Source organism: Phoenix dactylifera, chromosome 11 (genome assembly GCF_009389715.1).
Source record: "Phoenix dactylifera cultivar Barhee BC4 chromosome 11, palm_55x_up_171113_PBpolish2nd_filt_p, whole genome shotgun sequence".
NCBI classification, from domain to species: Eukaryota; Viridiplantae; Streptophyta; class Magnoliopsida; order Arecales; family Arecaceae; genus Phoenix; species Phoenix dactylifera.
Genome location: NC_052402.1, coordinates 23,112,635 through 23,130,583, shown reverse-complemented (window position 1 = coordinate 23,130,583; position 17,949 = coordinate 23,112,635). Strand labels below are relative to the sequence as shown.

Here is a 17,949-nt window from a genome sequence, read left to right as displayed (position 1 = left end):
GGGTTTTGGTATTTTATCGATTAAAAACTTTGTTCTTCTACACAGTTTACTTAATATCATATGATTCCTAGAAAGCATGATCTATATGAAAATTTGTATAGTTTATTGCTCGTATCTTTCAAATGGGTATTGTTATTGGATATTTTTTTGTAGAGAGAGAAGGTCACAGCTTAATCTAATTAGTGATAGAAATGTGTTAAATCTCATCTGAAACCCACTAAATTATGATTCAAGGCATGCATGACAAGTAAATAGGTTCATTTCCAGACATATTCGGCATTAAAAGATAACTCAACTCAATTAAGTCTTAATCCCAAACTAGTTTGGGTCGGCTAATATCCAACATTATGAGATATCATCTAAAATTCAAAATTAAATAGATACAGGTAAATTAGAACCTTCATGCTCCTTGGAGTCTTTCATTCTGTTATCATGAATGGCTAGCCTGACCAATAAAAGCTACATAACTTGTGGTTTGGTCTCTCTCTCTCTCTCTCTGTCTCTCTTCCCCCCTTCTGTCTCCCACCTTCCGTAGTGCACTTTCTCTTCCACTGCAATCACTTATCTTCCTTCTCTGGGTCTCTTATACTTTTGCATTGTTAGTTACTAAAATCATCTGCATATCGACTATATGGACAGTTTTCATTCTTTCTAAACATATTTACATATCTTGAATCCCAAAATTAGGTTAATTGAAAGTGTGGTTCACATTTTTGTTCTTACATCGAAAATCAAACATGTATCTGATTTTTTTAAAGTAAATCATAAATATCCATTCTTTTATCCTTTGTGCTTATCATGGTTGATACAAAACACTATCGTGCAATTTTTGTGTCATTTTTATTTTATCAATTAAAGCCAACCATCTAAAAATTAAATGTATCTATTCCCTTGCCTCAGTTGCGACCGCCTGTCTCATATGCATCACATATGCCTAAGACTGGTTCTCATATGAGTAATGACACAGATAAAGGGGGAGGGGGGCATGGAGCACGTGCACATACAATGAGAAAGAGATATGGTTCTTTGAATATTTGTGATATCTTCAAGATGGTCAAATATCTTCAAGATGGTCAAATCCTTACACTCTGAGAATACAATGCTTAATCACACATGATTGGATGCAGTACATAACCCATTAAATGTTTCCATATTAGTGGTTTTCTGGCTAGGTTCCAGATTTTGCAGCTAGATCTGCCACATTGATGCTGCTTTTTCTTGTTTCATTGGTTTTTCTACTCTTCATTGGTTTTATAGCGTGATTTTTTTTTCGGAGTTCTTTATATTGTCATTAGTTTTTCTTTTAATCTGGTATAATCTTGTTGTCTAATGTAGTTACACTTTTACAATAAAGGATCCATGATCTATCTTTTGTCTCAGACATATGCTTGTTGTGATGATATAAAGTTGCATAGCTCTTTTGTTTGTTATATTAATGAAAGCCATAGCTTTTGTTATTCTATTTGCAGGAAATATGAAGAAATTTGCGCTCCTTCTGTTGAAGAATTCTGTTTTATTACAGACAACACGTACACTAAGGCAGAGGTACGTTTTTACCTTTTCGTTTTTAATTTTAATTTTAATGGTGTGTTGCATAATTCGGTACTGTTAATCGGAAAACATTCTCCTCAATGAGAGTCAGTTTCACATCATGTGAATATTGCTGGCTTCTGACTTACAGGTTGTCAAAATGGAGAGTCAAGTACTGAATTATTTAGGCTTTCAACTATCTGTGCCCACCATAAAAACATTTCTCAGGTTTTTAGATCTACCAGAATTAAACAATTTCATAACTCATCTGTAAGGCTTTATGTACTTCCACTTTCTGAGATGCAGTATGAGAATATCTTAAAATTTAAGGTTCTAATGCCTACTCTTTTATCACTATGTTTACTTGCAGGAGATTCGTTCGAGCAGCACAAGCAACATATAAGGTGAGGTAGATTTTGAGAAAGGATGGGTTTGTATTCCACCCACTAGGTGATAAATCTGTAGGCTTTGTAATTTCCATTTGTTCTAAGCTGCAGGTTCCAAGTCTAGCATTGGGATACTTGGCTAATTATCTGGCAGAGCTGACACTGATTGAATGTAGCTTCCTGAAGTTTCTTCCTTCAGCCATAGCTGCATCTGCTGTGCTTCTTGCTAGATGGACGCTGGATCAGTCTGACTATCCATGGGTCTGTGAACAATTTCTTCACTTTTCCTTCAATCTAATTAAGTTTTATTGATTGTGATTTCCATTTTATTCTTCTCTGCAGAATCCTACTCTGGAGCATTACACCTCATATAAGGCTTCAGATCTTAAAGCAACAGTTCTTGCATTGCAAGAGTTGCAGATGAACTCCAAAAACTGCCCCCTGAATGCTATTCGTGAGAAGTATAGTCTGCAGAAGGTATTCAGTGTTCTAAAATGTTGTCAAACTACTAAATAGTTGCACATAATTTTTTTCACCCCTCATATATATATATATATACATGATATATACATGTGTGTGTGTGTATATATATAGAGCTGGATTTAGCTGCACCTTGAGTAGGTCTTCACTCAGATTCGGTCAGTTCTAGATTAGACAATGGGGATCCCACATTGATGATCCGAGCCATTGGATGTAATCTACTACCTATAAGCTATTTGCACACTAAATCATGTGATCTGGAGATTTCTAGCTTATGCATTAAGCAATCAAAAGAACCAATATAATTTAATGTTATTTAGATTGTCTATTTTTTTGACCACTTGATGCATAGGCTAGGGATCACTAAATCATATGATTTTTAGTATGTAGGCAGTCTAGTACCAGCTTGAACTATTGATATGGGATTCCCATATTTGATTTGGACTTGATCGGATCTGAGTAGAGATCCACTTGAGTGTTAGCCCAATCTAGCATCATATACACACACATACATATACATACACACATGAACACATATATTATAAGTATCTTAAATTATGTCTACTGTGGATTAATTGGTAATGGAGCAAATCTTTGCAGCATTCTTGATTTGTGGTATTCCTAGAAAATTGGTATGGTGCCAAATATCTTAAAAGGTTTGATGATAGGTCTGTGTTGCCCAAGGAGACAACCTAAGAGGGGGAGGGGATGAATTGGGTTTTAATTAAATATTGATCAATTAAAAATATGATGAGTAATTAACTAAATCTATTGCAAGCGAATTAGTTGGATTACTAGATGCAGTGAGTGAAGAGAGTGAAAGAGACACGATGCAAGACAAACACAAAAGATTTATAGTGGTTCAGAGCCAACTCTTGCTCCTACGTCCACTTCCTAAGCCACACTTGGAAGTTCACTATAATCCCTAGGATTACAGCCGGTTGTTTTACAAGCTTATAACCCAACTTGTTGTTTTCACGAGGTCACAACGAACTCGATCGGTTTTGACAGGCTCACCGACTAGAACCACCCAATTATTTTTCCGGGTTCACAATCAAACCCAGTTGGTTTTTTCCGGTACACCGTTGGTTTTATCTTTGGTTCACCAACAAACCTTACAACCCTTGATTCAATCCCCTGATTGAATCAAGTAAGAAAAACAAAGTTTAAGAATTCACAAAGAAAGCTTCTAAAAAGCAGGTGTGAGAACAATATAAGCAAAGTAGAGTTAGAAGCCCTCAAACAGATTTTAGATGAGGAAGTGGGGGTTTTCGATTTCTGAGTCTCCTCTTGAAAGAACCGAAAGTTGGAGGACAGTAGTAGAGCTTTGAATGCGAAGGAAGCACTTTTCGGTTTGAGTTGAATGCACTTCTTCCTTCTTTTTCTTGGATTTACTCTACGAAAGCTCTTGGTGGTTGAAATGCTTTAATGCTCAGATAGAATAGCTCTCTTGTTGTCTACTACTGTTCACTCTAGCTATTTAAGTGGTTCCTTCTGAAAACTAGCCGTTAGAGAGAGATTTGGAGCCGTTCTGTCTCGTCTGCACATCCTGACAATGTATCCGTTGGGATCGAAGTCGACTCGTGCAATCTAGTGTCGACTCGGCTGTTGCTGGAGTTGACTCGCGCTTTATTGGAGACGACTCGCCCACTGTTCAGGATTTGAATTAAAGTGCTTGTCTCGTCCTGGAGTCGACTCGGACCAAAACTGGAGTCGACTCGCCAACATCTGGAGATGACTCGGGCACTTAGGGGTCGGCTCGTTCTCAGGGTTACAGAAACCCATCTTTCTGTTTTTCTTCCTCGAGTCGACTCGTATTTTCTTGGGGTCGACTTGGCTGTCTTGAGAGGCGACTCGAGATCTTCGGAAGACGTCTCGTTTTCAGAGACTGAAAAACCGATTCTCTGTCTTTTGAACTGATCTGCCTTGGAGTCGACTCGGGCCTTGTTGGAGTCGACTCGGCTGACTTGGGGGTCGACTCTGGTACACTTGGAGTCGACTCGTTCTCAGGGTCTCCGAGATTGGTTCTCTACCTTTCAGACTGCTTTTCTCTGGGAGTCGACTCGGACAAACTGGGAGTCGACTCGCCAAGCGTCGGAGTCGACTCGCAATCTTATGGAGTCGACTCGATAACAGGGTCTAAAATCCATCGTTTTGTTTTTCTGTCTGTTACCCTTTGGAGTCGACTCGAGATCATCGGGAGTCGACTCGGCAAGCATCGGAGTCGACTCTCAACTTTTTGGAGTCGACTCGTAGGGTCTAAAATCCATCGTTCTGTCTTTTTGTCTGTTCTCAGTCTGAGTCGACTCGAAGAGTTCCAGAGTCGACTCGAGCTTGTGCCAGAAACGTTAAACCACCTGGAGCCGACACGCAAAGTTCCGGAGTCGACTAGTGCTGCAGACTTTGGTTTAAATTGAGTCCAACACTTAGCCAAATTACTTTGAACCAAAGCTCGAGGCACTTAAACAGAAATTCACACATATTTGCCTAAAACACTAGGTTGAATTCATTAATACAACATAAAATATACTCAAATGCTTTGAGCTCATCAAAATCAATTAGGGGTTTACTCAATCACTCCACAATCTCCCCCTTTTTGATGATAACAAAACATTGAGTATTTGTAAAGTGAATTGCTCATTCAAGAAGTGATTTGTAATGAAGTTTCGAAATGAATTCAAATGTCTAGTCATTTAGTGTATCCAAAAATTGAAAGATATGAATCAGTAAACTTTGAAATTAAAGCTCCCCCTTTCATTTGGAATTATATAAGCCTTCAAATCATGCAATCAATTGTTTGGCTTATAAGTTTATAATGAATTTGTTTTCTTCAGATTATTCCCCTCAACATATGCATTCAATTTTGTTTGAACTTTGTTTAAGTTTTCTGAATTTTCTTTTAATGTTTTAAACTTGAGCTTAAGTTCTTAAGTATAGAAGAGAAAATTTCTTGAATATGATTCAACTAATCTCCGAATATTCATATTTTGCTTAAAGGTTTTCTTGTTTAGTGATTCTCTTTATTTACAATATATCATAGGTTCTCCCCCTTTTTGTCATCATAGCAAAAAGGTGGAATATCAATGAATCAATGTAGACAATGCTCATAACACAATACTCATAACACAGAAAGCACAATGTACACAAGTTTTTAGAAAAAGACTTCAATATATTGGAAGTATTACAAAATTTGAGTACAATGATTGAAAGTCCAAAAGGACTTTAAATGATAATAAAACAAAATACAAGTTTAAGGATGTCTAGAAGAAGAAGATGAAGCTCCCAAATTTCTTCGCTGACATTGCAAAACCAAACTAACTGCTTCAGAGAGATTCCCCAGTTGCACAATTATTTCTGAAGTAGTCCTAGCTTGAGTCTGGGTCAGTTGGGTTACGCTTTCATTGATTGTATCAAGCTTATCTATCACTACATTTGCAAGCCTTTCTGCTCCTTGATTTAGCCTTAGCAGCTCAGATCTTATAGAATCTTGCATTTGCTTCGTGTCTTTCTTAATAGCTGTGAGGCTCAAGTACTGACTCTGAACTAGACTCCTCAGACTGGACAGCTCCTCCTTGACTTCAGGTACCATGACAGACACTGCTACTGTGGAGGGAGTCAGCTCGGTGGAGGGTGTACTGGAGGTACCTCGAGTTCCCTCACAATGTCATCCCTCAATTCTCGGAGCTGCTCAGGACTAATTCTGACCTCTAGAGGCTGCTGAGGTGGTGGCACTGTGGATGAAGGTCCAGTAGAGGACGAGGGCCCGACAGTGGATGAGGGACCAGCTATGGATGGGAAGGTGGAGGATCTATGGAGATGTCTTGGTCATGGTCAGAGGTAGGAGAGTGATGAGCAGTGGGGTCAGATGGTATGGATGTAGAGGACTTCCTAACCCATGTACCCTTCACCTTGTGGAAACCCATCGGTGGAGAGTTCCCTCACCCATATGGTCTGTGTATCGAAGTGAGCAAAAGGGTTCCCCCTCAGAGCTAGGAACCTCTAACTTCCTAAAGATCAAGATGAAGAGCATACCGTAGGGGAGACTCAATCTAGGCTTATCTGGGGGTTCACTAATGTAATTGTAAATGAGTTTTGAGAAGTTGAGAGGAATTCCATGTAAGATATTGAATATTAAGTCTAAGTCTTTTTCGGAAATGAAATCAAATCTACCGGTTTTGGGAAAGAGGGTGCGAGAGATAATACTAAGTAGGAGGCGCATTTCAGTGGAGAGCTGATTTGCAAAAACCTCCTCAATAGGCGATTGGGGTACTCTCCCTAGGATGGCCGTAAGGTCCTCAGACCTATCGGTGGAATGTGTGGGAGTAGGGCTGGAAGTGGGCAGGGCCACACCCCTACCCAAGCCCGGCCCGAATTTATTTTCCGGGCTTCGTGCCGGGCCTAGGCCCGAATTGTATTATTGAAAATCGGCCCGAGCCTGGCCCGAGCCCAGCCCGAGCCCGATTGGGCCAGCTCGATCACATGAAGAGTAATTCGCTTCCTCCATTTTCCATCAAAATAATTTTTGATTGATTTAAGCTTGGGGAAGTAATTCGCTTCCTCCATTTTCTATCAAAAAAAAGTGTGATGCAATGTTCTAGAGTTTACAGTTTTTTTTTCTCAGTTTGAGATGTCGCTCTACCCCCCAAAAAAATTACTGTGTAATAATGATAAAACCTACTGAATACAGTGTGATGCTTAACGAAATGGTCCTACTTCTCTTTTATTCATAGAACTAATACACAAAAAGGAGCACAGCATCTCTTCTTCATATTAAATATAACTAATAGCCTTTCATTGAAATTTCTCAGTGCACGTGATCATATGTATTAAGACTTGGGGTTCCATAATAAGAAAATACCTGAGTTCCCGTCACCTCCTTTCTTCCTCTCTCAAACCCTAGTAGCTTGCCGGAACCCTAAACCCTCTAGCCATGGCGCTCTCCCTCCGCCTTCGCCGAGCCCTCGCCCTCTCCTCCTCCCTCCTTAAGGACCGCTCCTTTTCCTCGATCGTCTCCTCTTCTTCCCCTCCTCTCCCTCTCTCGCGGTTCCGCGCCGCCCCGGCACTTCTCGGAAGCCCTCGCACTAGCCTTCATTATCGGATCCAATCACTCGTTCCGTTCGTCGCCGATGCTTGCTGACTGTCGTGCAGACGGTGGCGAGGAGAGGAAGATATCGCCGGGCGAGATTTTGTTCGAGGGCTGCACTCGACGAGCCGACGACGACGAGCCTCCACGCCTCCACCGGACCCTAGACGACGACGACAAGCCTCTGCAAATCGCGATTCGGCAACCGCAAAAAATCCCCAAATCCCGTAACCCGGTTACCCAAATGGCCAAATACCCAATTCGGGCCGTGGTTGATTTCGGGCCGTGGTCGATTTTGGTTCGGGCTGGCATTGGGCTCGGGCTTGGTCCGGGCCCGGGCCGGGCCAATGGAAAACCCGAGCCCGGCCCGAAATAGAATTGGGCTTAAGTTTGCAGCCCGAGCCCGGTCCAAAATTCATTGGGTCTAGCCCATAGCCCGGCCCGCAGGCGGTCCGACACGGTGGGCTTCGGGCCGGCCCGAGCCCACTTCCAGCCCTATGTGGGAGCTATCCCCTCACGAGAGAGGTGGAGGACTCGAGCAATAAGATCCTCCGAGATTGAAATAGGGACATTGGCTACATTCCCTTGAATACCACCGCCACTTCGTGTGACGGTGCCATAGAATTTCCTGACTAACCTAGGGTATGTTGGAAGGTCAAGGGAACAAAAATATTCTAAACCTTGGGCCCTAAGATGCCCTAATGTGAACCCTTCATGGGAGAGTAAGTCAAAATCGACTTTCCTCCTGGTGGAGACAATCCTCCCGGCGCACGAACGCGAAGGAATCGACCTAGGCGGAGAGGGAACCGGAGGTGGTGGCCTCACGGGTTCATTCCGCGCCTTAGACCGTCTCTTGGCGTCGCTCGCTGTGAGAGGTCTCTTTTGGCTAGGGACAACGGCTTTCCTAGGCATCTTGACCTATCAAGGACGGAGAGACGTGAAAAAGGGAGGAAAAAATGGAGAAAAAACAAAGAAGGGAATCGGAGACGACCGTGGGAGACGACTCTAGGGTTTTTGGAACAGTGACGGCCGAAAATAGGTTTTGGGAAAAATCGGTTCGTTTAGGGTTAAAAGACGGATTTCCGACCTCGAGTCGACTCCTGAAAATTCGCGAGTCGACTCCTGAACATGCGCGAGTCGACTCGTGGGTTTTTGGAACAGTGACGGCCGAAAATAGGTTTTGGGAAAAATCGGTTCGTTTAGGGTTAAAAGACGGATTTCCGACCTCGAGTCGACTCCTGAAAATTCGCGAGTCGACTCCTGAACATGCGCGAGTCGACTCGCCCACGAGTCGACTCTTAGATTCATTCGAGTCGACTCGAACTCTGGTACATACCCAAAATCCCAGTTAATTCCGTTCCAAAAGAGAAATATGAAAATCTTTAGAACTTAAGAAATGATTTGATGATCACAAACGTGAAATCCTATATCCAACATAAGCTAATCATCGAAATCAATGAATTAGAGAAGAGTATCACAGGAATGGATCAATCACTCCTAACCCTCTTCTAAGAATACAAAATCGATCTTCACTCAAGAATTTTGTGAAGATATCAGCAAGTTGATTATCAGTACATACGAATTCAAGCATCACATCACCATTTAACATATGATCTCTTATGAAGTGATGTCTTATCTCAATGTGTTTATTTTGAGTGTTGAATTGGATTTTTAGTTAGATTTATAGCACTTGTGTTATCACAGTTTATGGGAATCTTATCTTGTTTAATGTCATAATCTTCAAGTTGTTGCTTGATCCACAAAATTTGAACACAACTACTCCCGGCAGCAACATATTCGGCTTCAGCCATAGATAGTGCAACCGAGTTTTGTTTCTTGCTAAACCATGAAATTAGGTTTTCTCCTAAAAAATGACAAGATCCGCTGGTGCTTTTTCTATCAAGTTTACAACCAGCGAAGTCTGAATCAGTGTACCCTATTAAATTTATGCTTGATTCTTTAGAGTACCGTAGACCTATATTTTTTGTTCCTATGAGATATTTAAAAATTCTCTTAACTGCAATTAGGTGTGATTCCTTAGGATTAGATTGATATCTAGCACACATGCATACACTAAACATAATATCAGGTCTACTTGCTGTAAGATATAGTAAAGATTCTATCATACCTCTATACAGCTTTTGATCTACTGACTTACCTCATCTTTGTCTAGTTTGCATGATGAGCTTATGGGAGTGCCAATTGACTTGTTTCCATCCATATCAAATTTCTTTAGCATTTTCTTGATGTACTTAGCTTGATTGATGAAAATTCCTTCCTTAGATTGTTTGATTTGAAGTCCGAGGAAGTAATTCAATTCTTCCATCATGCTCATCTCAAATTCACTCTGCATTAATTCAGCAAATTCTTCGTAAAGACGATTGTTAGTAGCACCGAAAATAATATCACATACATAAATCTGCACTACTAACATATCTTTGTTTTTCTTTTTCAAAAATAAGGTTGTGTCAACATTCCTTCTAGAAAATTCATAGTCTAATAGAAATTTGCTAAGTCTTTCATACCATGCTCTAGGGGCTTGTTTTAGACCATAAAGTGCTTTATTTAATTTGTAAACATGGTTGGGGTATTGATGATTTTCAAAAATAGGAGGTTGTTCTACATAAACCTCCTCATTAATATACCCATTCAAGAAAGCATTTTTTACATCCATTTGAAATAATTTGAAATCTTTAAAACATGTAAATGCTAGTAACAATCTAATTGCCTCAAGTCGAGCCACAGGAGCAAAGGTCTCATCAAAATTTATACCTTCTTCTTGATTATAGCCCTTTGCTACTAGTCTAGCCTTGTTTCTAACCATAACTTTATTTTCATCAAGTTTATTTTTGTACATCTATTTAGTTCCAATTATTGAGTATTCAGAGGATCTTTCAACTAAGTTCCATACTTTGTTTCTTGTTAATTGTTTAAGTTCCTCTTGCATAGCATTTATCCAATTTACATCACTTTCAGCTTCTTCAATGTTTTTAGGTTCTAGATGTGAAACAAATACAAGATGATTATTTAAGTTTCTAAGAAAGGCTTTAGTTCTAACAGCTTGAGATGGATCATCTAAGATTAACTCTTTAGGATGATCGTGAGCATACCTCCAAGCCTTTGTAAGCCCATGTTCAGCAATTGCCTCTTGGCTTGTTGAAGTCTCTTCAATTTGCTTCGGTTCATCCTCTTGTAAGGTCATGTTATCCATCTTTTCTTCAAGTATCCCTGCATCATCATCAAAAGTTACTCTCTTGCTAGAGGAAACATCATTAGACTCATCAAAAACAACATGAATAGATTCTTCAATAACAAGGGTTCTTTTGTTGAAGACTCTATATGCCTTACTTGATGTAAAATATCCCAAAAAGATACCTTGATCAGATTTGGAATCAAATTTACCTAAGTTATCTTTGCCATTATTATGAATAAAACACCTACAACCAAAAACATGAAAATAGTTTACTTTGGGCTTTCTATTTCTCCAAAGTTCATAAGGTGTTTTTTTTTATAATTGGTCTCAATAGAACTCTATTTAGAATATAACATGATGTGTTAATAGCTTCACCCCAAAAATACTTTGGGAGATCACTTTCACACAACATGGTCCTAGCCATTTTTTTTAGGGTTCTATTCTTTCTTTCCACCACTCCATTTTGTTGTGGAGTTCTAGGTGCAGAAAAATTATGAGTTATTCCCTTTTTACTACAAAATTTTCAAATAGATGATTTTCAAATTTCGTTCCATGATCACTCCTAATAGCTATAACTGAAGTATTTTTTGCGTTTGTTACTTCCTTATGGAATTTCTTAAATACTGAAAATGCTTCATCTTTATGAGCTAAAAATATGATCCATGTATATCTAGAAAAAACATCTACTATGACAAGACCATACTTGTTTCCACCAAGGCTTGTGGTCCTAGTTGGTCCAAAAAGGTCCATGTGAAATAACTCAAGAGGTCTAGTAGTAGAGACAATTTATGGACTTAAAAGAGCTTTTAGATTGTTTGCCAAATTGACATGCTTTACAAATTTTATTTTTCTTAAATTTCAGCTTTGGCAAACCAATCACAAAATCTCTTTTAATTAATTTAGATAATGTGTCAATGCTTGCGTGACCTAATTTACGATGCCATAACTAACTTGCCTCACCGAGCTTAGTATCATTAGCTACTGAGCAGCGGCTGTTTTTAGCAAGATCATCAAGATCTACTATATAAATATTGCCATGTTTTAGGTTTTTGAAAACTAAGCTATTGTCAATTGAATTGGTTATGATGCACTTAGATGGCTTAAACAAAACATCAAAACCTTTATCGCATAATTGACTAACGCTAAGTAAATTATGCTTGAGACTATCTACAAACCGAACATTATCAACAAAGGTTGAATGTGTAATTTGTATTTTACTGATACCAATGATGTGATCTTGGTTATTGTCTCCAAAAGTCACCGCACCTCCTTTCTTAGACTCTAGGATGAAGAATTGCTCTTTGTCACCCGTCATGTGTCTTGAGCAGCTACTATCCAAGTACCAACGATGTTTATTGAGCTTGGCTGTAAGACACTCCTACACAAAGAAATCATATAGTCTTAGGTACACAAGTTTTCTTGGGTCCTTCAAGGTTAGTTATGTTGGTTCTTTTTGGAGGTGAATACACTTCTTCCTTGAATCCGAAGGAAGCACTTTTCGGTTTGAGTTGAATGCATTTCTTCCTTCTTTTTCTTTGATTTACTCTACGAAAGCTCTTGGTGGTTGAAATGCTTTAATGCTCAAATAGAATAGCTCTCTTGTTGTCTACTACTGTTCACTCTAGCTATTTAAGTGGTTCCTTCTGAAAACTAGCCGTTAGAGAGAGATTTGGAGCCGTTCTGTCCCGTCTGCACATCCTGACAATGTATCTGTAGGGATCGGAGTCGACTCGTGTGATCTGGAGTCGACTCGGCTGTTGCTGGAGTCGACTCGCGCTTTATTGGAGACGACTCGACCACTGTTCAGGATTTGAATTAAAGTGCTTGTCTCGTCCTGGAGTCGACTTGGACCAAAACTGGAGTCGACTCGCCAACATCTGGAGATGACTCGGGCACTTAGGGGTCGGCTCGTTCTCAGGGTTTCAGAAACCCATCTTTCTGTTTTTCTTCCTCGAGTCGACTCGGCTGTCTTGAGAGGCGACTCGAGATCTTCGGGAGACGTCTTGTTCTCAGAGACCGGAAAACCGATTCTCTGTCTTTTGAACTGATCTGCCTTGGAGTCGACTTGGCTGACTTGAGGCTCGAGTCTGGAACACTTGGAGTCGACTCGTTTTCAGGGTCTTCGAGATTGGTTCTCTGCCTTTCAGACTGTTTTCCTCTAGGAGTCGACTCGGACAAACTGGGAGTCGACTCGCCAAGCGTCGGAGTCGACTCGCAATCTTCTGGAGTCGACTCGGTAACAGGGTCTAAAATCCATCGTTCTGTCTTTCTGTTTGTTACCTTTTGGAGTCGACTCGGGACCATCGGGAGTCGACTTGGCAAGCATTGGAGTCGACTCTCAACTTTTTGGAGTCGACTCGTTAACGGGGTCTAAAACCCATCGTTCTGTCTTTCTGTCTGTTTTCAGTCGGAGTCAACTGAGCTTGTGCCAGAAACGTTAAACCACCCGGAGTCGACTCGCAAAGTTCTGGAGTCGACTCATGATGCAGACTTTGGTTCAAATTGAGTCCAACACTTAGCCAAATTACTTTGAACCAAAGCTCGAGGAACTTAAACAGAAATTCATACATATTTGCCTGAAACACTGGATTGAATTCATTAGTATAATATAAAATATACTCAAATGCTTTGAGCTCATCAAAATCAATTAGGGGTTTACTCAATCACTCCACAGTCTGGCACATCAAGTTATCCTCAATGGATTTTTATATTTGGACCCCACAGCAGCGGGAGCCTTGTGCATCGAGACACCTTTTTTAGTGTCATAGAAGTAGAGAAAAATATTGTGACACTTAACAAGAAGTGTTCAAAATCCTGTTAGTGTACTTTTAGGGATTTGATTCACAGTTAGCTCAATTTTGAAGCCTTAATGTCTCTAGTTAAATAGTACCATGAATCTGCAATTATTTCCATTATATAGGCAATTAGTAAATGCTGAGCAATGTTTTTAACAGATCGAACGTGTGGCTGCTCTGACATCTCCAACATTGCCGCAATCAATCTTTTGTTGATTGTGATCTATGCCTCTATCTTCCATGGGCTGTGCCATTGGAGAGTGATCGCACTAAAGTTTCATTACCTCTTTTCTGATTCTTAGCAAAGACTGGATCTACTGATTATCTATTTGTCCGTTTCTTTTGATCTTCATTTATGGTGGTGGGTGGTGCCTACTTTTTCATTTTAAATATTCTGGCTCTGGTATTTCCAAGCCAGCCTGTGAAACGAAAAGTTTATAAGAGGGATGGGAGTGGCTGAAATATGCCAAAACAAATGTTTAGTTCATTTCATGATTTTATTTTCTCATGCAAAAAAACAGCTTATGCATGGATTCATGCTTGTCTGTCTGCGAGAGGAAATTGTAACTTTCTGACATAAATTTGAAATTTCGATAATTTTCACTTTATCACTGTTTTCTTTGTTGTTTTTACAATGATGCTCTGAAGAAAAAGTATGGTTGGAGTCCTGTGATATGTGGAAAAACGGCTATCATATTGCATGGAATCTATTTGGGATTAGAAAGCTTCCCAGAATTTCTCCAAAAGTAGATCTAGTAAAACATCTTTTTAACCTTGCAGAACTCAAATAATGTCAGGTTTTGATATGTGAACTTGATACTCGTGAGCTAACCTATGGCTGTTCAGTTATGCGTTCCCTTCACCAAACCCGCAGTGGCTGTTCGGGCATGCATTGCCTTTGACAATCCCTCGTCCTCATGTATCCATATTCCTCATGAATCCTCATGATCATGCACGTAAACCATATTTAATGCTGGAACCATTTCTAGTGCAAGCCTTCTCCGTTATTTACACGCCATTAACGTCCGGTTAGGTGAGTTGTGCTCTTTTTCTTTCATAGCCAGAGACAAGCCCAGGTTCCCCTTTTTGATAGATCTGCTGGATGTTTGTGGATGGAGCTGCTCTTGTTAACTTTCATTTCTTTGGTTACCTGGGGTTAAAATAGTTGCTGAGTCCATTATCCCCATTTTATAGGATTAAGAAAAAATCAATTGGCATCGTCCAAAGTATTAGGAGTAAAATCTTTGGCATCTATCCGGACGCTTTCAAAATACTGTTTCGACCCTATGCACCTATCACGTCCCAAGCCCGGAGTACGACAGACGCTGCACAGGCGCGCAAGACAGCTGACCATGTCAAAACTATCACAAATATTTAAAAATTCACTTAAATATTAGTATATATACAAAACGATCTTACAAAGTTTTCAAACTTTGCATATATCAACATAATTTCAAATATTTTAGTTAAATTAACTAAAATTCTAATTTTAGCAAAAACTTCCAAAATCTATCGCACTCTCCAATCCCGTGCGGTCAAGCTTCTGGATCTAAAAAGCAAATAAAATAGGATAATGAGCTACACTAGCCCAGTAAGCAACATAATACCCTAAAGTGGGGTCAAAGCATATCAAATATTTAATTAAAACATAAAATTATGACTGGAAAATAAATCACAATAAGCATTCTAATTTTTCTTTTCAAAACCTATCATCATTTTCACAAAAACTCTGATACTAAAATCCCAACATACGTAGGCTACGGCCACGAAATCCAGTAGCATGGGTCGCACAAAGTGCTAAACACTACTATTGTTATACACCGGTGGTACAGTGTCCAAACACCACTATTATTAAACACCGGTGGTACGGTGTCCAAACACCATTATTCTAATCACCAATGGTACGGTGTCGAAACCCGACTCTCACATATACAGGTCGACAGGGCCAACGAATAATCCTCATAGGCGGGGCCAGATCATAGCCATGCTGAAAATACATACATGTATATAAAATAAATTTTTCATCATTTGCCCAGTCACATTTTTCAGATTTCATAACATATAATATAAATTTCAAATGATATTTAACATGCGTGACCCATTTTAATAGGTACAAAATATATCTCAAGATTCAATCACTAATAATTATTTTATCAAATACTTTGAAAAATATACTTTGAGTATTAAATTATTTACCTTTTATTGCTTAAATTCCACTTCAAACAAACAGATCAAGTGCATCTGTTTAGATATAAGAAATTTTTTTGTTAATTTCAGAGTAAAGCAAAATCTAAAATACTATTAGACGTGGCCCAATAGGGTCGCACACGACTGAGCTGAGCCCAAGTTGGGCTCATAATGGGTACGACCCAAATAGGGTCCAACAAGGCTGAAGTAGGCCCAAGTTGGGCCCATAAAGGGGTGTGGCCTCAATTGGGCCCAAGTTGGGCCCGCAATTAACAGAGCCCAAGCTTGGCCCAATTCGGCCCACGATGGGCCTTTTTTTTTCTTTTCTTTTTCTTCTCTTTCTCTTCTTCTTTTTCTTTTCCCTTTCTTTTCTTCTTCCTATTTCTTCCCAAAGCTTCCTTGTTTCCCTCCTTTTTTTCTTCTTCTCGAAGCATTCGCTCATCCCTTCTTTCTTTTCTTTCCCGAAGCATCCTCCTTCCTCTTCTCTTCTCTTCTTCCTCTCACCTTCCCACTCTTCTCCTGTGAGCACACAAAAAAAAAAAAGATCCCAAGCCGGAGCTTGGGAAGAGGGGCGATGGAGCTCTTGGAAGGGCCGGCCGAGGCCGGCAGCGCCTGCGGTGGCCCTCTCTTCTCCTGCGATGGGGAGACACACCGGAAGAAGCCGGCGGCGTTGCAGGATGACCGCGGCCGAGCCTGCGGCCGCTCCCTACGACGGTCACGGCTTTCATAGCTGGGCTGCAGCATCGCGGTGCTCATGGCCAGGGTCAGCAGCGCTGGCGACGCACGCGGCCACACACGGTGAGCCTTTCCTTCTTACCCTTTCTCTCTTTCTTGCTTGCTTTCTTTCCTCCTCTCTCTCTCTGTTATCCCAAGTAGATCGGGAGGGAAGAAGGCTGGGAAGAGGAAAACTAAGATGGTCGGAAGCTTACCTTACTTTGGAAAGGAGTCACGAGCGCCTTCTCCGGCGATGCAGACGTCCGTTCAGGGAGCCCGGTCTCTGAGGAAGAAGGAGAATGGTGAGGGAGGAATCGTGATGTGGGTTTAGTTAATAAAAAGGGTGGGTTCTACTAGAACCATCGCACATCCACTTCTCCCCCCTCGAAGCAACAGATAGTGGCCTCCAGATGGGCTGCCGACTTTGGTCCAGGTCGGCCCATCTGGCGGCCCGATACTCACATTCTTCCCTCCTTTTAAAAATTTCGTTATCGAAATTTAACATACCTTAGCTTTCAAAAAGGCATGAATATTTTTTCTTCATCTCGTCCTCCAGTTCCCACATAGCCTATCATGTCAACCACACAAGCCCTCAGCATATTCTCCAAGATCTGAATGGTTCTTTTCGACTGGCCATCGGTCTGAGGGTGGAAAGCTGTGCTAAAGCTGAGAGTGGTTCCCAAAGGTTTATACAGACTACCCCAAAGGTGAGATACAAACCACAAGTCCTTATCGAAAATAATGGATATCGGTATTCCATGCAACCTCACTATTTGCTCAATATAGAGCTCCGCAAACTTTTCTAGTGTCATTCCCATTTTGAATACTAAAAGTGTGCCGACTTAGTCAGTCTGTCTACAATCACCCATATAGCATGATAACCTTTAGGAGTACGAGGCAATGTAGAGACGAAGTCTATTGGGATGTGTTCCCACCTCAATTCAGAAATTGAAAGGGGATGCAACAACCCAGTTGGTCTCTGGTGTTCTGCCTTAACCTGCTGACAAGTCAAACACCGAGCTACAAACTGTGCAATTTCTCTCTTTATGTTATTCCACTAGAATATATTTTTCAAATCTTTATACATTATTGTACTTCCAGGATGTACTATATATCCAGTGTTATGAGCTTCTCTCATAATTTCTCTCTTTAAATTAGAGTCATTTGGAAAACAAATTTTGTTTCTGAATCTCAATGATCCATTCTCATGAAGTCTGAACTCTGACTAAGAACCTGTTTCAATGTCACTTCTAATCTTTTATAACTGAGGGTCATCTGCTTGAGCATTCCTGATCCTCTCTATCAAGATATGTTGGACCCACAGATTTGCCAAATATACATCAAGATCATGCTAACATACCCCAATTTCTGCTCTCCTCAAATCTTCCAAGATTTCCTTCTAAAAGGTGAGTGGAGCAGCAATACTACCAGAAACTTTTCTGCTCAGTGCATCTACCACAACATTAGCTTCTTCTGAAGGTGAATAGAGCAGCAATACTACCAGAAGCTTTTCTGCTCAGTGCATCTACCACAATATTAGCTTTTCTCGAAGGTGAGTAGAGTAGCAATACTACCAGAAGC

The 17,949-nt window shown here is 40.4% G+C and overlaps 1 protein-coding gene and 1 long non-coding RNA gene across 5 annotated transcripts in view; one reads left to right on the top strand and one right to left on the bottom strand.

Annotated features, from left to right (window-relative positions):
• The window catches only part of LOC103710197 (cyclin-A2-1-like), a 29,442-nt gene extending 15,367 nt beyond the window's left edge, over positions 1–14,075 (top strand). For 3 of the 4 annotated variants that reach the window (XM_039131908.1, XM_039131907.1, XM_039131906.1), the window contains 6 exons: positions 1,470–1,545; positions 1,682–1,800; positions 1,901–1,934; positions 2,028–2,177; positions 2,259–2,393; positions 13,627–14,075. In XM_039131908.1, coding sequence (XP_038987836.1) covers positions 1,470–1,545; positions 1,682–1,800; positions 1,901–1,934; positions 2,028–2,177; positions 2,259–2,393; positions 13,627–13,683 — 571 coding nt within the window. In that variant the 3' untranslated portion in view covers positions 13,684–14,075. The remainder of the gene's footprint in view (positions 1–1,469; positions 1,546–1,681; positions 1,801–1,900; positions 1,935–2,027; positions 2,178–2,258; positions 2,394–13,626) is intronic. The other variant, XM_039131909.1, reaches the window with a different exon arrangement.
• A 1,060-nt stretch (positions 14,076–15,135) lies between these two features.
• Positions 15,136–17,570, bottom strand: LOC120112452. The gene is made up of 2 exons (XR_005514083.1): positions 16,584–17,570; positions 15,136–15,454 (listed from the first exon to the last, which is right to left on the bottom strand). It is a non-coding gene; the product is annotated as an uncharacterized LOC120112452 (long non-coding RNA).
• Between the last annotated feature and the right edge of the window lie 379 nt (positions 17,571–17,949).